The sequence below is a fragment of the Dreissena polymorpha genome, chromosome 4, assembly GCF_020536995.1.
Source record: "Dreissena polymorpha isolate Duluth1 chromosome 4, UMN_Dpol_1.0, whole genome shotgun sequence".
In the NCBI taxonomy this organism is placed as follows: domain Eukaryota; kingdom Metazoa; phylum Mollusca; class Bivalvia; order Myida; family Dreissenidae; genus Dreissena; species Dreissena polymorpha.
Window position 1 is genome coordinate 31,494,216 of NC_068358.1, and position 18,470 is coordinate 31,512,685.

The window sequence follows — 18,470 nt, forward strand, 5'->3', positions numbered from 1 at the left end:
AACATAAACTAGAAATAAACAAGTTTTCATGAGAATGTGACATGGATGAGGTAAATAAATAGTGACCACATAATGTCAAACAGAGTTTAATAATGGCAACAATTGATACATTATTCTGCACCTTGTTTCTTGAGTGAAAAAATATAATTTACTCACTATGAAAAAAAAGAATCAATAAGAATATGACATTCACCTTCCTGGACTTGTCCCCTGGTCCCCAAACCGTGTCACTACAGGGGGGAAGTGGGGCTGCGTCAGGCGCTGGTTCCCTCACCTCCACCAGGTACTCAACAATCTCAGTAAGATTCTTGTTGGCATCAGACGGCTCCAGGCTCTTAGCATAGATTTTAACTGTGTACAAACCAACCCTCGGGGCACGGAAAACAAACTTTGTCTCGTCCACTTTGCTTTCTTGGTACATGCAAGTTTTTAAATCGGGGCACTTATTTCTCAGGCTGTTGTTGTTATTATTAGTATTGTCAAGCATAACCTTGTAGCCGAATTTCAGAGGCTTTGGGTTTTTTAAAGTCCACGTGACCACGCCATGGGCAGACCTAATGATAGGCTTCTCAGTCCAGCCAAGCTGGACGCCGGTCTTGAAGTAGAAGGGTTTGACGAAGGGCAGCTCCTCAAACTCACTAAGAGAGTACTTCCTTGGCAGGAACTGCCACTCGGTCTGGTGGGGCCAGTGGCTATAGATGAACTGCTCTGGGTCTGTCAGGAAGTAGAAGTCATCCTCCACACTGACCTGCCAGGAAGATATTGTACATGAACCACACTCTAGGAAAATGGAGCTTAACCATTTCCCAGCCACAAGCAAAGTGAAAATGGCTATGTGCAACCAGCATAAAACCAGTAACTCAAAGTCTGCTCAGGTTTTATGCTGGTTATGCTGCTCATCAGTTTTAAAGGGTTGGAACTGAAACCCTTAAAACTTTAAATTTAACTTTCTTACAGACTAAAAATGCGTGAAAATACGTATCTAAGTGGTAATGGGTCAATGCATTTATGCTGTTCCAGATTAGCCTGTGTAAAGCACACATGCTATTCTGGGACAACACTTTTAGCCTTAGTGTGTTATTTTTTTCAAAGGAAGTTCCTTATTTCAGAATGAAGTTTGAGTGGAAAGTATAGTCCCATAACAAATTAATAACATTAATTGTTTGCCTACTTAATTATGAAAATTTTTGTATGCTACCATAATAATATGCTATAAATAATTGAAAAGCTGTATCCCTGACTTGCTACTTACAGTGCTGTTGTTGTTACAACGCATCATGGCGGCCCACTTGGTGTCCACGAGGTGCCAGTTGTCGTCGATGTACACTGCATTCCAGCTGTGGTTGGACTCGCCCTGGAACGAGTCACCCGGCCGGAACTCCTTCCCCTTGGCATAGCCCGTCAACACCACGCAGTACAGGCTTGCGTACCTGGGGAATAGAGGGAATATTGTATGCATAGCCTGTCAGCGTGTACCACGCAGTACAGGCTTGCGTACCTGTGGAATAGTGGGAATATTGTATACATACCCCGTCAGCACCACACAGTACAGGCTTGCATACCTGGGGAATAGAGGGAATATGGTATGCATAGCCCGTCAGCACCACACAGTACAGGCTTGCATACCTGGGGAATAGAGGGAATATGGTATGCATAGCCCGTCAGCACCACACAGTACAGGCTTGCATACCTGGGGAATAGAGGGAATATGGTATGCATAGCCCGTCAGCACCACACAGTACAGGCTTGCATACCTGGGGAATAGAGGGAATATGGTATGCATTTACCAGCGTTTAGCTCCAGTCTATACTCTGACCACTTAGTTTAAACCTATTTATTTTAGCACAATTGTATCAAAAGCCTCAGGCTTATTAAGACACTTTCAAGTCAATTTTTTGGCTGACTTGAAAGAATGCTCCCCTAATGGGTATTGACCCCGTGACCTCCCAGTTGATAGGCAGAACTTCTTCCCCTTGCCATATCTCATCAGAACCATACAGTACAGGCTGGCATAGCTAGAAAATAGTGGGAATATCATGAGCATTAACCGGCATGCATTTATTTCCGTTTTTTCGATAGCGAGGTTAGGATATCACATGTTAAGCAATTAAACTATTTCATACAAAAGAACAGGTCCATTATGTTTGTGCAATTGAAATGAGTGGGCAATTTTTCGTAATTTTTGATGAATAGAAATAATCCTTTAAAAATATTTTTGGGAAGAATGTAAACGATTCATGGCACAACCCAGACACTTGTAATTCTTTTGGCCACTGAGGATTGATAGCATTATATCACTCACAAATGCCTAACACTTTGACGTCAAAAAAATATCTCTTAAAAGTAAACACAAAGAATGAGCAATATTGTCTCACCCACAGATGACGGCAAACACTTTGGCGTAGGTTGTCTCCTTCTTCTGCAGGAACTTGAAGAGCTCCTCGGCGGATCCCGGTGGATACTTGTCAAACTGCAGCGTCTGAAGGTTCTTAGTGGTCATCCACTTGAATATCACTCTGAAATACAAACACACACAGATGACAGGGGACGAGGGTTGAGTCATGAAACAAAGAATGCGTTGAGTTACAAGAAAAACATGTTGTTGTTTTTTTTAAAGGGGCCATCACTCCTGTTTTGTTGCAAACATCTGAACCAAAAAATGAAGTTCAAAAACTCACATGCAGGTTGATATATTTGCAAAGTTTCATCCCTCTAGCACCAATAATGCTTGAGTTATGCACAAGTGAAAAATGGGACGGAATGACAGACCAGATGGACAAGGGCAAATTATATGGCCCTACCACTCATAATGTGAGGCATTGAAAATGCAATTTAAACTATTACATTGAAATAATATCAATTGTCCATTGACTGTCCTTTCAGCATGGTGTTCACATGTGTCACTTCTCAACTGACCTGTTTATTTGCGATGTATGATGGTAAGAACTATTTTTAATTTGTTCAAACTTGTGTATTAGATGCTTCCATTAAACATTTTCAAAACCCCGCAGTATGGGGAATAGATTTAAGTAACTTTGTACAGACCCTCAATTTGTGCATCATTTACTCATTTTTTACATGCTAGTACATCAGATTTGTCATACATGCCATACATTTTCAGACCAATTCCGCGAAATTGAGCTCAATTTTACGGGACATGTATACATAATATTGCGACATATAAAGACATGATATATGCATTTTTGGTACGCATTTTTTTCACATCATAAATTGCTAAGTTCGAAAGCCTACAGTATCCGAAATACACTAGATCTATTAACGTCAAATTAAACATTACTACTTCCGTTACAAAATACAAGCCATGTGTTTTTTGTGTTAGAAAAGAGCACCAAATTGCTATTGTCTACATATCACATCATCTGCAGGAAGAAAAACTAAGTTAAAGGGGCCTTTTCACAGATTTTGGCATATATTGAAGCTTGTCATTAAATGCTTTATATTGATAAATTTAAACATTGGACCTAAAAATCTTCATTAAAAAAAAACAAGAATATTATTAAAACAAGAGGGCCAAGATCGCCCTAGTTCGCTCACCTGAGAGGAGTCGGTTCATTCAATCTTTACCAAACGTCAAACTTGACCTAGATATTGTCCAGACAAACATCCTGGTCAAGTTTCATCATTATTGAACCAAAACTCTGGCATATGGAGTGTTTTTGTTTTTGTAAGATGTGACCTGGTGACCTATATTTTGAGTTGACCCCCCTTACCAAACATCAAACTTTGCTTACAAAAATGAATATTATGACCAAGATTCATAAAATCTGAAACAAAATTGTGACCTCTAGAGTGTTTACAAGGATTTTGTATAATATGAAAATTTGGACAATCTAAAGGCAATAATTATGGCATTAATTATGTGATATATATAAAACCAATCTTTTCCCCAAGTTTCATGATGAATGGGCAAAAAATGTGACTTCTAGAGTGTTCACAAGCTTTTTTTACTATATAAATTTGAGAAAACTGCCCCCCCCCGGCAGCCATGTTATTCAACTGACCGGAACCATTTTCAAACTCAACTCTAATATCAAGGAAACAAATGTTCTGACCACATTTCATGAAAATTGAGCCAAAAATGTGACTTCTAGAGTGTTCACATGTTTTCACTATATACATAAAGAGAAAAATGCCCCGCCCACTGGCGGCCATGATTTTTTACCGATCTGGACCATTTTCAAACTTGTCCGAGATATCAATCAAATCAATGTTTTGACCAACTTTCATGATGATTGGGCAAAAATTGTGACCTCTAGAGTGTTTACAAGGTTTCTCTATAGCCAAATAAGGAAAACGTCCCAGCCCACTGGCAGCCATGTTTTTCAACGGACCTGAACCACTTTTGAACTCAATTAACATATCATTAAGACAAACATATTGACAAAGTTACATGAACATTGGGCATGAAATGTGACTTCTACAGTGTTAACAAGTTTTTCTTATTTTTGACCTAGTGACCTAGTTTTTGACCCGGCACGACCCAGTTTCGAACTTGACCGAGATTTCATTAGGACAAAGCTTCTGACCAAGTTTCATGAAGATCGGACAATTAATGTGGCCTCTAGAGTGTTAACAAACATCCGTGCCATTACTATGAGAGGATGTTTTTTTTATTTATATGAGCAATCCTGGTAGTTTCCCAAAATATAACCACAATGAAAAGGCCCCTTTAAAAGTATAATTTTCAGAGATACATTTAGGGTGTCCGAAAAGTAAGAGCGTCCGAAAATCTATTGCAACTTCTTTGTCGGTTAAACGTGCGAACATAACCTGCTTTTACTTTTTTACTCAACAATGTTGGACTTCAGATGTGAGAACAACTCCTTTGCCCTTACGCAGAGGGAAATTATAACGTAGTATATAAAAGCCAATTAACAACCTCATTAAACAATGCCGCCTTTTCGGTTTGACTGCGGACGTGAGACAATCGATATGATAACAGGACCCCTGTTAATTGATCGATTTTGACACGTAGCATAGTCACCTTTTCGGGCAGGCATTGCCATGGAGACGCTGCGGATTAGTGGGAACACAGTGATTAGAGGTGCAGTTAAGCCTAAGATAAGGTACATGTATATAATGGATTTTGTAAAATCCGGGACATTTTACAGATTTCCGGGACTGCAGTTAACAAAATACTGATATATTTTTATTTGCTTGTTATTTTGAATATTATTTCATTCCCTTTCATTACAACATTTGAAATGCGCACAATTTACAGATATTGTTACATTTAAAAAACTTCATGAACACACAATCATAACATTTTCTATAAAATTTGACAATCTTAGATAACTCAGAGACTTTCTGATCATGCATGGGATTCATTGATGTACAAATCAATTCAGTTTAAGAAGGCTGATTTATGTTTCAATACAAAATTTAGAGAAATGCAAATATTCCCTCAAAAGTTAATCACGAGTGATGGTATGTTATTTCCAGAACTTAATCAAAACCTTTCTCACAGACCCAACCAATTTCGGTTGCATTTTAATCTACTGGAAAAACACATCCCACATCTATCCTCAAATGTATCAGCAAATGAAGTAATTGTATGGAATGGTGGAGTAATGGCAGCCAAGTTAATACAGTAATAACAATAACAACAACTATTTAACCCTTTGCCTCTCTGAGGCAAAGTTAAAATGGCTATGTGCAAACAGCATAAAACCTGAACAGCCTGAGAGTAACTGGCAGTCTGTTCAGGTTTTATGCTGTTTGCTGCTCATCAGTATCTAAGAGTTGGAAATGAAGCCTTTAAAACTTTAATTTAGTAAGCAGAGTGAAAATGGCTATGTGCAAACAGCATAAAACCTGAACAGCCTGAGAGTAACTGGCAGTCTGTTCAGGTATTATGCTGTTTGCTGCTCATCAGTATCTAAGAGTTGGAAATGAAGCCTTTAAAACTTTAATTTAGTAAGAAAGGCCTTTAATTAACCTTCTAAGGGACTATGTGTCCAAATATGTTTCTAAGTGGTAAAGGGTTAATGAAGTAATAAAAATAACAAACACTATTTCATCTAATTTATCAAAAGAATGGTTTATACCTTATCATGATTTTGAGAGCAAATATTTCATCATAACCTTCACCATTTAAACGGTTTGCAAACAAAGGCATACTGCATTATTGGCCAAGCAAAGCCAAAGTATTCACAAACAAACACCATCTGTTTAAGTCCTCTGAAGAGAGTCCTGCCAATAGCTACAGTTCAGGTACCTGGCTTGGCATGCTTTGAAATCATTAGCCCTGTCTAGGATCTTTTGATCTTCCATCCGGGTGTGAGAGAGACTAAGATGATATTGCTATGTGAGACACATGCATTTACATATCAAGTATTGGTGGTTTGGTCATTGGGGATGTAGAAATCATAACGTTATGATGACCATACATAAAACTTCAATAAATACATTTGAGACTCTATCTAGGAAAATGTAGTTAATTGAATGTACATAAACTGGATTTTTGTTACAAAGAGGCTTCCTTAAAGTCCTCCATGGAAAAACACAATTAAATTGGAAAACTTCATCCCTGCTTAGCCTGAACAGAAGGCACAGGCAAATCTGGGACAACACTTTACACACATGCATAAAGCCACATTTTGCCAGAACGCAGCTCAATGACATATATATTTGGCCAGGACATGGTCCAGTATTTCCATGTTTCGATGCAGTTTGTGGAGTTGTGACCTGTGCACATCTGCACCCAATGCCAGCCTAACTGACTACAGGGCTTGTGCCTATATTGGTCTCTCATGCAATTAAAGTATTCAGTGTTTTTTTTTCAATTAAAATTAATCTTTTTCCCAAATGGAACCTACAAATTACCAATCAAAGGTTTCTAAAGAAATATCTAATTTTTTACAAGCTGAACCTAAGTAAATACAATTTTGAAAATACTTCTATTCTCAATTTAAAAGCATTTGTTAGCAAAACAACAAAAACTCTAATTTTCCAATTTTTGTCAAAATGCTGCTATTTTTCCCAATCCAAAGGGACCCGACCCCATTACCAAAATGTTGAAAAAAACACTGGTATGTAAATATTCTTTGCACTTCATCATGCAATCATCATTATAAGAAAGGCTACCACATGCATGACAAACATCATCAAGTCTGCGTGCAAAATCCCTCAGGAAGGTAAGTCTGAGATTGGTATGGTAAATCTGGACACCTGAGACCGCCAGCATACAGTCACGTTGTCTTGGTGGCCTCAACAGCTTGCAGATCCTATATGTTTTAACCCTTTAAGCGCTGGAACCGGATTTTGAAGGCCTTTGCAAACAGTTTGGATCCAGATGAGACGCCACAGAACGTGGCGTCTCATAAGGATCCAAACTGTTTGCTATTCTGATAGTATTCTTTGAAAAAGAATCGAAGAAAATGCTAATTTTAGAAATTCAGCAGACGACATTTTTGCAGACGACAAATTTCCCAGCATGCAAAGGGTTAAATGTTCAATGCTCAGAAGCATAGTGAAAATGGCTATGTGCAAACAGCATAAAACCAGAACAGCCCGCGAGTAACTCCTAGTCTGTTCAGATTTTATGCTGTTTGCTGCTCATCAGTATGTAAGGGTTGCCAATGAAGCCTCTAAAACTTGAAGCTAGTAGGAAAGGTCTTTAATTTAATTAAACGTTCTAAGGGACTACAAATGCGTAGAAATATGTATCTAAGTGGTAAATGGTTAAATGTTCCATGCTAACAATGTATGCATCATCTTCTCTTCAATGCATTTGCATATTGGCTCTGTCGCTTTGCATACTACTTTATGTTTCACGATTGCTATTGTACCAATATCTGCAAATTTTGAGACCAATGACAGAGTGACTCCAAAATACCACCCCACTGCAGGGATGGACCTTGTCAACATAAACATCAAATTAGATGTCGGACTGATATAAATGGATCAAGAATGGTAATAAGCCATAAATGTTTAAGGGTGAAAGTGTAATAAACATGTTTGGTGGTAGACAAACATTCGTATCAAGTTAACCCGGCTTTACCACTCAGAAATGCACTTTGACGCATCGAAGTCCTTAAGAAAATCTAATTAAATTTAAGTCCTTTCTTTATAAATTCAAGTTTGAAAGGCTTCATTTCCAATCCTAAGATACTGATGAGTAGCAAACAGCATAAAGCCTGAACAGACTGCCAGTTACTCGCAGGCTGTTCTGGTTTTATTCTGTTTGCCATTTTCACTTTGCTTCTGAGTGGGAAAGGGTTAACGACATACTGACAGATGGATAGACAGACCAATCACTGTATGACTATAGATTATTGGGCTTTACCATCACATGGCCACATGACTATTAAATTCCCCTCCAGTAATTCAAGACATGCATGGAGAATGCAATACGATATGGCAGACTATGTACGAGTTATTTCCGTAAGAAAACATGAGGAAATAGGCAATCATGGCAAGACTTTCTATTTGGTGACATTTCCAATAAGAAGTTGCCTAACAAGATTGTGTCTGGCTAAACTGATCAGAGGAAATTTTACAGTCTGATGAAAGTGGCTGGTTATAGCTATCCCGACAATAACAAAGACAGTCAATGAGTACTAACCCTTTCCCACATAGCAGAAAAGTGAAAATGGCTAGGTGCAAACAGCATAAACAAGAAACAGGAGACGGGTGATGCTCCCCAAAGGTTTTTTTTGTCACAATATTGCACTATATATTCAGATAAAAGGAAACGTCTTGAGGGCACAGTAGTTGGGGGGACAATAAAATTTTTTATAGAAAATTTCAAAGGGCTATAACTCTGTGAAAAATCGTCCGACCAGAACCCGCTGATAATATGCATATCTCCTCTTGGTAGTGAAGCTTCCCATAAAGTTTCATTGAATTCCAGTCATTAGTTGCTGAGAAATCCCCGGACAAGAATTGCACTATATGTACAGTTAATGGAAAATTTCAAAGGGCCATAACTCTGTGCAAAATCATCCGATCAGAACCGGCTGATAATATGCAAATCTCCTCTTGGTAGTAAAGCTTCCCATAAAGTTTCATTGAATTCTGGTCATTAATTGCTGAGAAATAGCCCGGACGGACAAATGAAGCGGCGACTATATGCTCCCCCAATTTTTTTTGGGGGGAGCATAATAAAACCAGAACATCCTCCAGGGAGTGACTCGCAGTCTGTTCAGGTTTTATGCTGTATGCTGCTTTAATATCAGTATCTAAGGATTTGAAATGAAGCCTTTAAAATGTGAATCTAGTCAGAAAGGTCTTAAATTAAATTTAACCCATTTATGCCTAGCGTCTAGAAAAAAGGCCTTGGCAAACAGCGTAGACCCAGATGAGACGCTGCATGATGCGGCGTCTCATCAGGGTCTGTGCTGTTTGCTTAAAGGAATTTCTGTAAAAAAAATTCTAGATATAGAAATAAATATACTAGACATCCCTAATTTTGGAAATAAATTGATCCAATTTAGAAGGATGGGACAGTCCACTAAGCATAAATGGGTTAATTAAATTTAATTTTCATAGGGACTACACAGGCATGAAAGTATTATCTAAGAGGTTAAGGGTTAACTTTATTGGCTGCAAGACATTATCAGGTATGCAAAAACAAGCAGGTCTGAAAGGAATTACGGGTAACAAATATTGCAGCAAACTATATTTACATTATACAGTCAAAACAAACATTTTGTCTACAAACATTTATTTTTAATCTTATTTTCTGTGATATATTTAAGTTCTTTCTGTAAATAACTTTAGGTAATTCACTTCCTGCAAGACAATAATTGGACCCTGAAATCACCACAGGCAGATTTAGAAAGGGGGGGGGGGGGGGTTGGAGCGGAGACGGAAAAAGGCTTACCCAACCCCCCCCCCCCTCCTAAAATTTGACAAGGTTTGATTATTTTCCATCATGCTTATTAAACAAGTGAGCAGGCAAGTACTGTTAGGCTGCTATTCCATCTGTCCGTATCTGCATCCGCATATGTGCATCCGCAAAAAAAAGAACCAGTTGAAATGCACTGCGCTTATTCCATTCATCCGTATCCGCATCAGCATCCGCATATCCGCAAAAGAACGCTCAAGTGAGCATTCTAATGCGGATGTGGACAAGATACGGACGACATTAAGCACGATGAGAGTAGCCGTCATCTCAAAAATCAACTGAAAAACTTATCGAATTGGTGAAAAATTACCCGGAACTATACAATCAACACAGTTCTTCATATCGTGACTCAGATTTTACCTCAAATGTTTGGAAAAGTATATCAAAGGCGCTAGAAGAAGATGTTTCAGGTATTTACCATTTGTATTCTTTTACAGACAGAATGATGATTTGTACCTTATATCTACTTAAATTCATGCTTGTCCTTCATAACAATTATCTCAATTATAATTTTCAGTTTTATCCATATAATGAAAAGTGTGCACTTCGTGCCAAACATTTGTCCAAAGAAAGGCAATTATGGCTCCAGTTACAGATTTCTATGGACTTGTATAACGCGGAGTCGAACGGTATTTTGTCACCGCCTACATATCCTACAGGTCTAAACAATTACAGCCAGCCTGTGCCTGAGCATAGATTACAACAATCGTTATTGTCATCTGTTAACCAAGAGCATGGTTTCCAGCATATGTCTACAGCTAGTTATGTGGCCTACCCTGTGGCACAGGCACAGGACAATCAGACTGGCGGACAACAAACAGGACTAAACATTTTGAGCGCTGCTATGGAAACCTTACAGTAAAACGAGCGATTGATTGTCCACAATTTTGTGACAAGTTAAAGTGACATATTTTCCTTGTTCGTTTAATGTCTCAAGTACAGTGAAACACAGGTCTTTTCGAGAACATTTTATTTCTTAATACATTATATGCATCATTTGATATTGTTTTATGCTTATGATTGTTGATTAAGTTTACGTTGCCAAAATGTAAGTACATTAAAGTTGAATAAACGTACAGTCCAACCCCTACTTCCGGTCACCCCTCATTGCCGGTCACCCGGTGTAGGCGGCCGGTCTGTGCTGCGACCGTCGATAAACACTATATAATGCACCCCTCTTAAGCGGTAACCCTTTTTTCCGGCCAGCGGCCAGCAATTTTGCATCCCAAATGTTAAATTCCCCCCATATGAGTGGTCACGCGCAAGTAAGTCAGTCATGTACATTGGCAAAATTACACAGACGTAACGGCGAAAAAATCGATACGTACTTCCAGTCTGCGGTTAAGGCTCTGTAGTACTGAAGCGTGATGTGTGATAAACATTTTGACAGCCAGTTTGCAAATTGCAATTAATTAGCGGCGGATTATCGGGTTATCGGGTTAAAAGCAATATGCGACCGTTTGATCTTTTTGTTTCCGCAAGTGCGAATATCACCTTTTATTACTGGAAAGGAGATTCTTAATTTATAATTTATTATTTGTAGCTCATACTATTTCAAGCACACATTTATGACAATTATCAGCTAATTAAAAGTTAAAAAGAACAACAAAACTTTTAACCGAAATCAACTGATCTACATGTTATCTGTGCTACAAAGTTTTTATCCAAAAATCAATACATGCATGCTTTCGAACCATGGGTATGACGTGACATTGTAACTTGGTGCATAATTTTTGCGCGCTTTTGTCGGGACAAAGGAAATACACGATGCTAGAATTTGTAAACGTCTCGTTAACATTAAACAATCAGGAGTGTGTTTCGGATTACAAATTATTATTCTCATTTGGGAATAAAACAAAACATTTATATTTGTTTAATACTTACAATGATTTCAATATTAATTTTGATAAAACCCTTTACACGGCGAAAAAATGTTTTTATATTTTTATTCATGGAAAGCACGATTACCAGGAGGATAACACCTGGTTGCTATTATCAGTCTCTTAAGTAACTGGCCACGATTTTATTGTGAAGGAGATCACTGTTGGGACCAATTTGTGCGGTAGGTATTCAAAGCCATAAAACTGCAATAAACCGATTAAATTATCGATTTATAGTGACACGGGAGTTATTCACGCATAACTGATTCACAACTGTTCCCATCTTAAGTGCATTGGGGCCATACAACGCGCATTGTGTAAACAACAAATCATGAGAATGATTCTTTTTCATTGACTTGATTCTGATGATGATGATATTGATGATGATTAGAAAGATGAATAGAATATTTTTTTTAATGAAAATGTTATCTTATAGCTGATTTTAGAAAGGAAGAAATAAAATTATTTTAAGTCTATACATTGTTTAGTACATGTACACATATTAACCATTTTGTTTATACAAAAATTGAACAGTTGGCCATGCACTCATGCACTCAGACTCCCTATGACCCAACCCCCTCTTAAGAGGCCACCCCGCTTAAGCAGCCAATTTGGCTGTTTCCCTTGACTGGCTGCTTAAGAGGGGTTGGACTGTATATAAAATTCAAATTATTGACTCAAACAAAATATTTATAGTTACCGCAAGCAAATAGCTAGGCGTTGTTTGGCTCCAATGGTCTGTCTTGTAACCGATTTCTTTAAAATAAACTCGTCAACTAGAGAGAGAACGTATCCAAATTGTTGTTTGTTTAGTCTAAAGTAACCTTTAAACTCCTCATCAGCAAGTTCAAGTTCTTTAACTAAATGGTTGTAAGTTCCAAATGTTTGGTGATTTCTTACTATGCACGTGCCCACCACCTATGCTTTCGTTTACACTTCTTTGCCTGAGCAACAGCAGCACCAATTTACAAACAAGAGCACCGCCTTGCGGGTGCAGACCGCTCATCTATTTTCTTTTTAAAGGTGAAGGGACTCTCATTTTCAATCACAAAGGAGGGAGGAGTGGAGTGAAGAGGGGTGTATAGTGTGGGGTTGTGGACATTTATTACATTATCTTCCAAAAAAGCGAAAAAAAAAAAAAAAAAAAAATCGGGGGGGGGGGGGGGGGGGGGGGGGGGGGGTTTGGGTGCGATGGTTGGACGGTATTTCAAACATAACCGTTTTAAAAAAAAAATGGGGGGGGGGGGGTATAGTGTGAGGGTGTGGTGATAATTTGTGAGATGATCTTAAAAAAAAAAAAAAAAAAAAAAAAAATCAAAAAAAAAATTAGGGGGGGGGGGGTTGGGGGTGGGGTGGGGTGGGGGTATAGTGTGAGGGTGTGGTGGTCATTTGTGAGATGATCTTAAAAAAAAATAAAAAAAAATAAAAAAAAATTAGGGGGGGGGAGGGGGGAGGGGGAGGGGGGGAGGGCACGGGGGATGGTTTGGGTGAAGTCTATTGTGGTATGTCAGGTAAGAGTAGTTTCATCAAAGTATCAATCAAATCTAATCATAAATAAAGAAGTTATGGCAATTTTAGCAAAATTTAATAATTTGACCTTGAGAGTCAAGGTCATTCAAAGGTCAAAGTAAAATTCAAGTTGCCAGGTACAGTAACCTCATGATAGCATGTAAGTATTTGAAGTTTGAAAGCAATAGCCTTGATACTTCGAGTGGATCGAAACACAAAATTTAACCATATATTAAAAGTTACTAAGTCAAAAAAGGGCCATAATTCCGTAACAATGACAACCAGAGTTATGCAACTTGTCCTTTTACTGTACCCTTATGATAGTTTGTGAGTGTTCCAAGTATGAAAGCAATATCTATGATACTTTAGGGGTAAAGTGGACCAAAACATAAATCTTAAGCAAATTTTCAATTTTCTAAGTATAAAGGGCCCATAATTCCGTCCAAATGCCAGTCAGAGTTACATAACTTTGCCTGCACTGTCCCCTTATGATAGTTCATAAATCTTGCAAGTATGAAAGCAATAGCTTTGATACTGTAGGAATAAAGTGGACCTAAACACAAAACTTAATCAAATTTTCAATTTTCTAAGTATAAAAAGGGCACATAATTCTGTCAAAATGCCAGTCAGAGTTACATTACTTTGCCTGCACAGTCCCCTTATGATAGTTAGTAAGTGTTGCAAGTATGAAAGCAATAGCTTTGATGCTTAAGGAATAAAATGGACCTAAACACAAAACTTAACCAAAATTGTCAATTTTCTAAGTATAAAAAGGGCACATAATTCTGTTAAAATGCATGCCAGAGTTATCTAACTTTGCCTGCCCAGTCACCTCATGATAGTAAGTAAGTGTACCAAGTTTGAATGCAATAGCATTGATACTTACTGAGAAAAGTGGAACTAAACGCAAAACTTAACCAAAATTTTCAATTTTTTAAGTATAAAAAGGGCACATAATTCTGTCAAAATGCACGCCAGAGTTATCTAACTTTGCCTGCCCAGTCCCCTCATGATAGTAAGTAAGTGTACCAAGTTTGAATGCAATAGCATTGATACTTTCTGAGAAAAGTGGACCTAAACGCAAAACTTAACCGGACGCCGACGCCAACGCCAACGCCGACGCCGACGCCGACGCCGACGCCGACGCCAAGGTGATGACAATAGCTCATAATTTTTTTTCAAAAAATAGATGAGCTAAAAATGGGAAAACTCTTCTTCTGCATAAATGTTTTCAGTTCAGAAGTTTTTCCAAAAAAGAAAGATACGTTTGACGGATAAATGGAATATAGCGTCTGTATTATGATTTTGCGGATACGGATGCGGATACGGATGCGGATACGCATACAGACAGATGGAATAGTAGTCTTACCCAAATAACCCTTTCCCGCTATGAAGCAAAGTGATAAGGGCTATGTATGTGCAAACAGCATAAAACCAGAACGGAGCCTGCAAGTCCACACATTATGAAGCCTTTGGCTTGGAAAGGACATCATAAACTTCAGAATACACACACACACACACACGCTAGGTCCAGTCATTTCAGTCTATCATTATTGTATGTAGCCAGTAATTGTTAAAAGTATAACTGTCACATAGTTGCAACTTTTCAAACCCATTCATCACCACGTTAAATGTTCTTCACCTCAGACTACTTCAGTGACATCAAAATCCTGTATTAAGGCCTGAATATATTTTTTTTTAGCTTTAATTGGTAAAAGTGAATGTACCATATACCTAGCATATGGGCATAGACATGGCACAGAAATTACCTTAAAACCAACTGGAAAACTGTTGGGGTCAATGCCTGATATGTTGAATATATAAGTCATCAGCTGTCAGACAGAATTATGATAAAAAGGTAAGGTTTGCTATCAATCATAGACTAGCAAAAATATTGTGGGAGTAGGGGGTCAAACTATGATATATTTGATACAGTCTGATTACAGCAAGCTTTTAGCATGATGTAGATGGAGATACAGTCTGATTACAGCAAGCTTTTAGCATGATGTAGATGGAGATACAGTCTGATTACAGCAAGCTTTTAGCATGATGTAGATGGAGATAAAAGGTTCAGCAAAGGTGAACTAGTACAAGGGAGCGATGTGTGCAAGGGTGCATGCATATGTGAGTGCCTTTGGAAGTTGATGAGATCTGTCCACTTCTGAGGCTACATTATATGAGGACCCGCAATGTGTCCTCCTACCTAATTCAAGTACTAGAATCATGAAAGTTGGGGGGAAGTAGTGGGAACAATGGTGTAGTAGTAGGAAACTGTTTGTTTTTATTGTTGTTGTTGTTTTTGATCATCGGTCTTAATCAACTCAATTATGCTGTACAATTAAATTTGAAACAAAAATGTAAGAGCCTCCTTTAAGATGCTTCTCAGGTTTTAAAATGATTTGTTTTTCATGTCACTTCCATACATCACATTAAATTTCCCTCAATTTGCTGCCATGTTCAGAGATGCAATTTCCTACCAGGACACAACAGGAAATAGCTCATTATTTTTCTATTAGGAATTTGTTTGGATTTCAATGAATGTTCTGGCTGAAAATGGTTGGCAACCCATGACAATTCATCATGAGCAAACTGGACAGGCATTGACAAATGAGGAAGAAACAATAGAAAGATTGAACAGAACAATGAACAAAGTGCTCATCACTAGCATATACATTACACATTTGTAAGTGAATATTCCTAGTCAGAGCTCCAGATAAGGATTTAGTCTAAAGGGTATTTTACACCCTGATATTATTGTTAAAGGGTATTTTACTCTTTGTTTCAGCAATAAAAGGTATTTCTGAATTTTGAATTTTAAAAAAAATCACTAGAATTTGTTACATAAGAGAAGAACATCCCCAGAAGCCGCTTGTCTTAACATTAAAAATGATGTTATAGAAAGTTTAAGTTGAAACAGGGGAATAACTTTGGTATCTTTTAAATCAGGACAATAAAACAAGCATATGCACAATTCATAAGGAACAATGCCTGAAAGTAAGGATGCTGTATGTTACAAAGTGTCAGAGAAAGCCTGTGGACAAGTTTGTCTGTACCGAAAGACAGATGGACAGAAGGCAAAATTTGAAACAATTATTGTACACCTGGATAATTTTTGCTCAAACATAACAAGAGTTCTGGAGTCGGAGACATAGTCCCCCAGGGCTTTGACCTCATGACCCCAATTTCAATAGGGGTCATACTCTGTCCAAGGCCACATGTGATGTATCAAGCCCATCAGTCAATGTGTTGACGAGTTATTGATCGGAAATGATTATCACACTAATTTTGACCTTGACCATTGAAATAATTACCTAAATTTCAATTAGGGTCATCTACTGTCCAAGGCCAATGCACATGGAAAGTATCAAGCCAATCAGTCGATTTGTTGATGAGTTATTGATCAGAAACGATTTTCCCACTTATTGTTACAGTTACCATGACCTTTGACCTAGTGACCCAAATTTCAATAAGGGTCATCTACTGTCCAAGTCCAATGCACATGGAAAGTATCAAGCCAATTGGTTAATTTTTTTGACGAGTTATTGATCAGAAACAATTTTCAGCCTTATTGTGACCTTGACCTTTGACCTAGTGTCCCCAATTTCAATTGTTTCAAGCCAATCAGTGTATTTGTTGATCAGTCATGGTCGGAAACAATTTTTACACTTATTGTGATAGCGACCTTGACCTATGACCTAGTTACCCCAATTTCAATATGGGTCATCTACTGTCCAAGGACAATCCACATGTGAAGTATCAATCCAATCGGTCTATTTGTTGAAGAGTTATTGATCAGAAATGATTTTCACACTTATTGTGATAGTGACCTTGACCTTTGACCTAGTGACCCCAATTTTAATAGAGGTCATCTACTGTCCAAGGCCAATGCACATATGAAGTATCAAGCCAATTGGTCAATTTGTTCACGATTTATCGATCGGAAACAAACTGGTCTACTGACAGACAGACAGACTGTCAATCAATATAACCCCTCTTCTTCAAAGGGGGGCATAAAAATGAAGTTCAATAGTAAATGATGCAGTATTTAAGGCATATTTTTAAGGAAGCTGTCAGCTGTTGCCTTGTCTGTTTTGACAAAAAAATTACCACAAATCAAATAAAATTCTTAAAATTAAATGAAATGTGATAGAATCAGACAGTAACCTCAATTTGCTTGCCTATGAGTACACATTTCTGTTCACAGGGATGCTCAAGACAAATTTTTCTTTATTTGTGGTGTTTTTGTATCAACAAAAACCAGGAAACTAGATTAAGTACAATAACATCTGTTAGAGCAGCAGACCTGGTTCTGATGTGTTTAGACTGCAGATTTCTACAAAATAATCAAAACAGCTGCAACAAGAGTCTGTATTCCCCACCCCCTGCAAGCAAGGACTCTGCAGAGCTTTGCAGTTCCAATAGATAACATAGCATATACACAGGTATTGGCATATCATATGAGGCTAAGAACCTGTTCTTGACCTTATTTCAATCTCAACCAAATTAACCCTTTCCCCTATTATAAGAAGAAAAGTTAAAATGGCTTTTGCAAACAGCATAAAACCAGAACAGCCTGTGTCAGAAACTTGCAATCTGTTCCGGTCCGCACAGGCTAATCAGGGACGACGCTTTCCGCCTAAATTGGATTTTTGCTAAGAAGAGACTTCATTTAAACCAAAAATGTCATAAAAGCAGAAAGTGTCGTTCCTGATTAGCCTGTGCGGACAACAGAGGCTAATCTGGGACAACACTTTTTGCACATTCATTATGCCAAGTTTTCTCAGAACACGGCTCAATTTATCAACACTGTCCAATCAGCATTAGCTCTTTCAGTGCTGGAACCGAATTGTGAAGGCCTTTGCAAACAGTTTGGATCCAGATTTGATGCAGAACAGAACGTGGCGTCTTATCAGGATCCAAACTGTTTGCTATTCTTATAGTATTCTTTGAAAAAAATATAAAAAAATGCTAATTTTAGAAATTCAGCAGACAACATTTTAGCAGACGACAAATTTCCCAGCATGCAAAGGGTTAGAGCCTCACTCTGGGACAACTTGGCGTAATGCACAGTGTACAGTGTTGTCTGAGTCTTTGTGTACAGTGTTGTCTGAGTCTTTGTGTACAGTGTTGTCTGAGTCTTTGTGTACAGTGTTGTCTGAGTCTTTGTGTACAGTGTTGTCTGAGTCTTTGTGTACAGTGATGTCTGAGTC

General features: G+C 38.0%; 1 protein-coding gene across 4 annotated transcripts in view; it reads right to left on the reverse strand.

Moving 5' to 3' along the window:
- Positions 1-18,470, reverse strand: part of LOC127879772 (uncharacterized) — a 114,331-nt gene that overhangs the window by 10,963 nt on the left and 84,898 nt on the right. For all 4 annotated transcript variants that reach the window (XM_052426825.1, XM_052426824.1, XM_052426823.1 and 1 more), the window contains exons 4-6: positions 2,376-2,516; positions 1,253-1,430; positions 194-748 (exon numbers count right to left, since the gene is read on the reverse strand). In XM_052426825.1, coding sequence (XP_052282785.1) covers positions 194-748; positions 1,253-1,430; positions 2,376-2,516 — 874 coding nt within the window. The remainder of the gene's footprint in view (positions 1-193; positions 749-1,252; positions 1,431-2,375; positions 2,517-18,470) is intronic.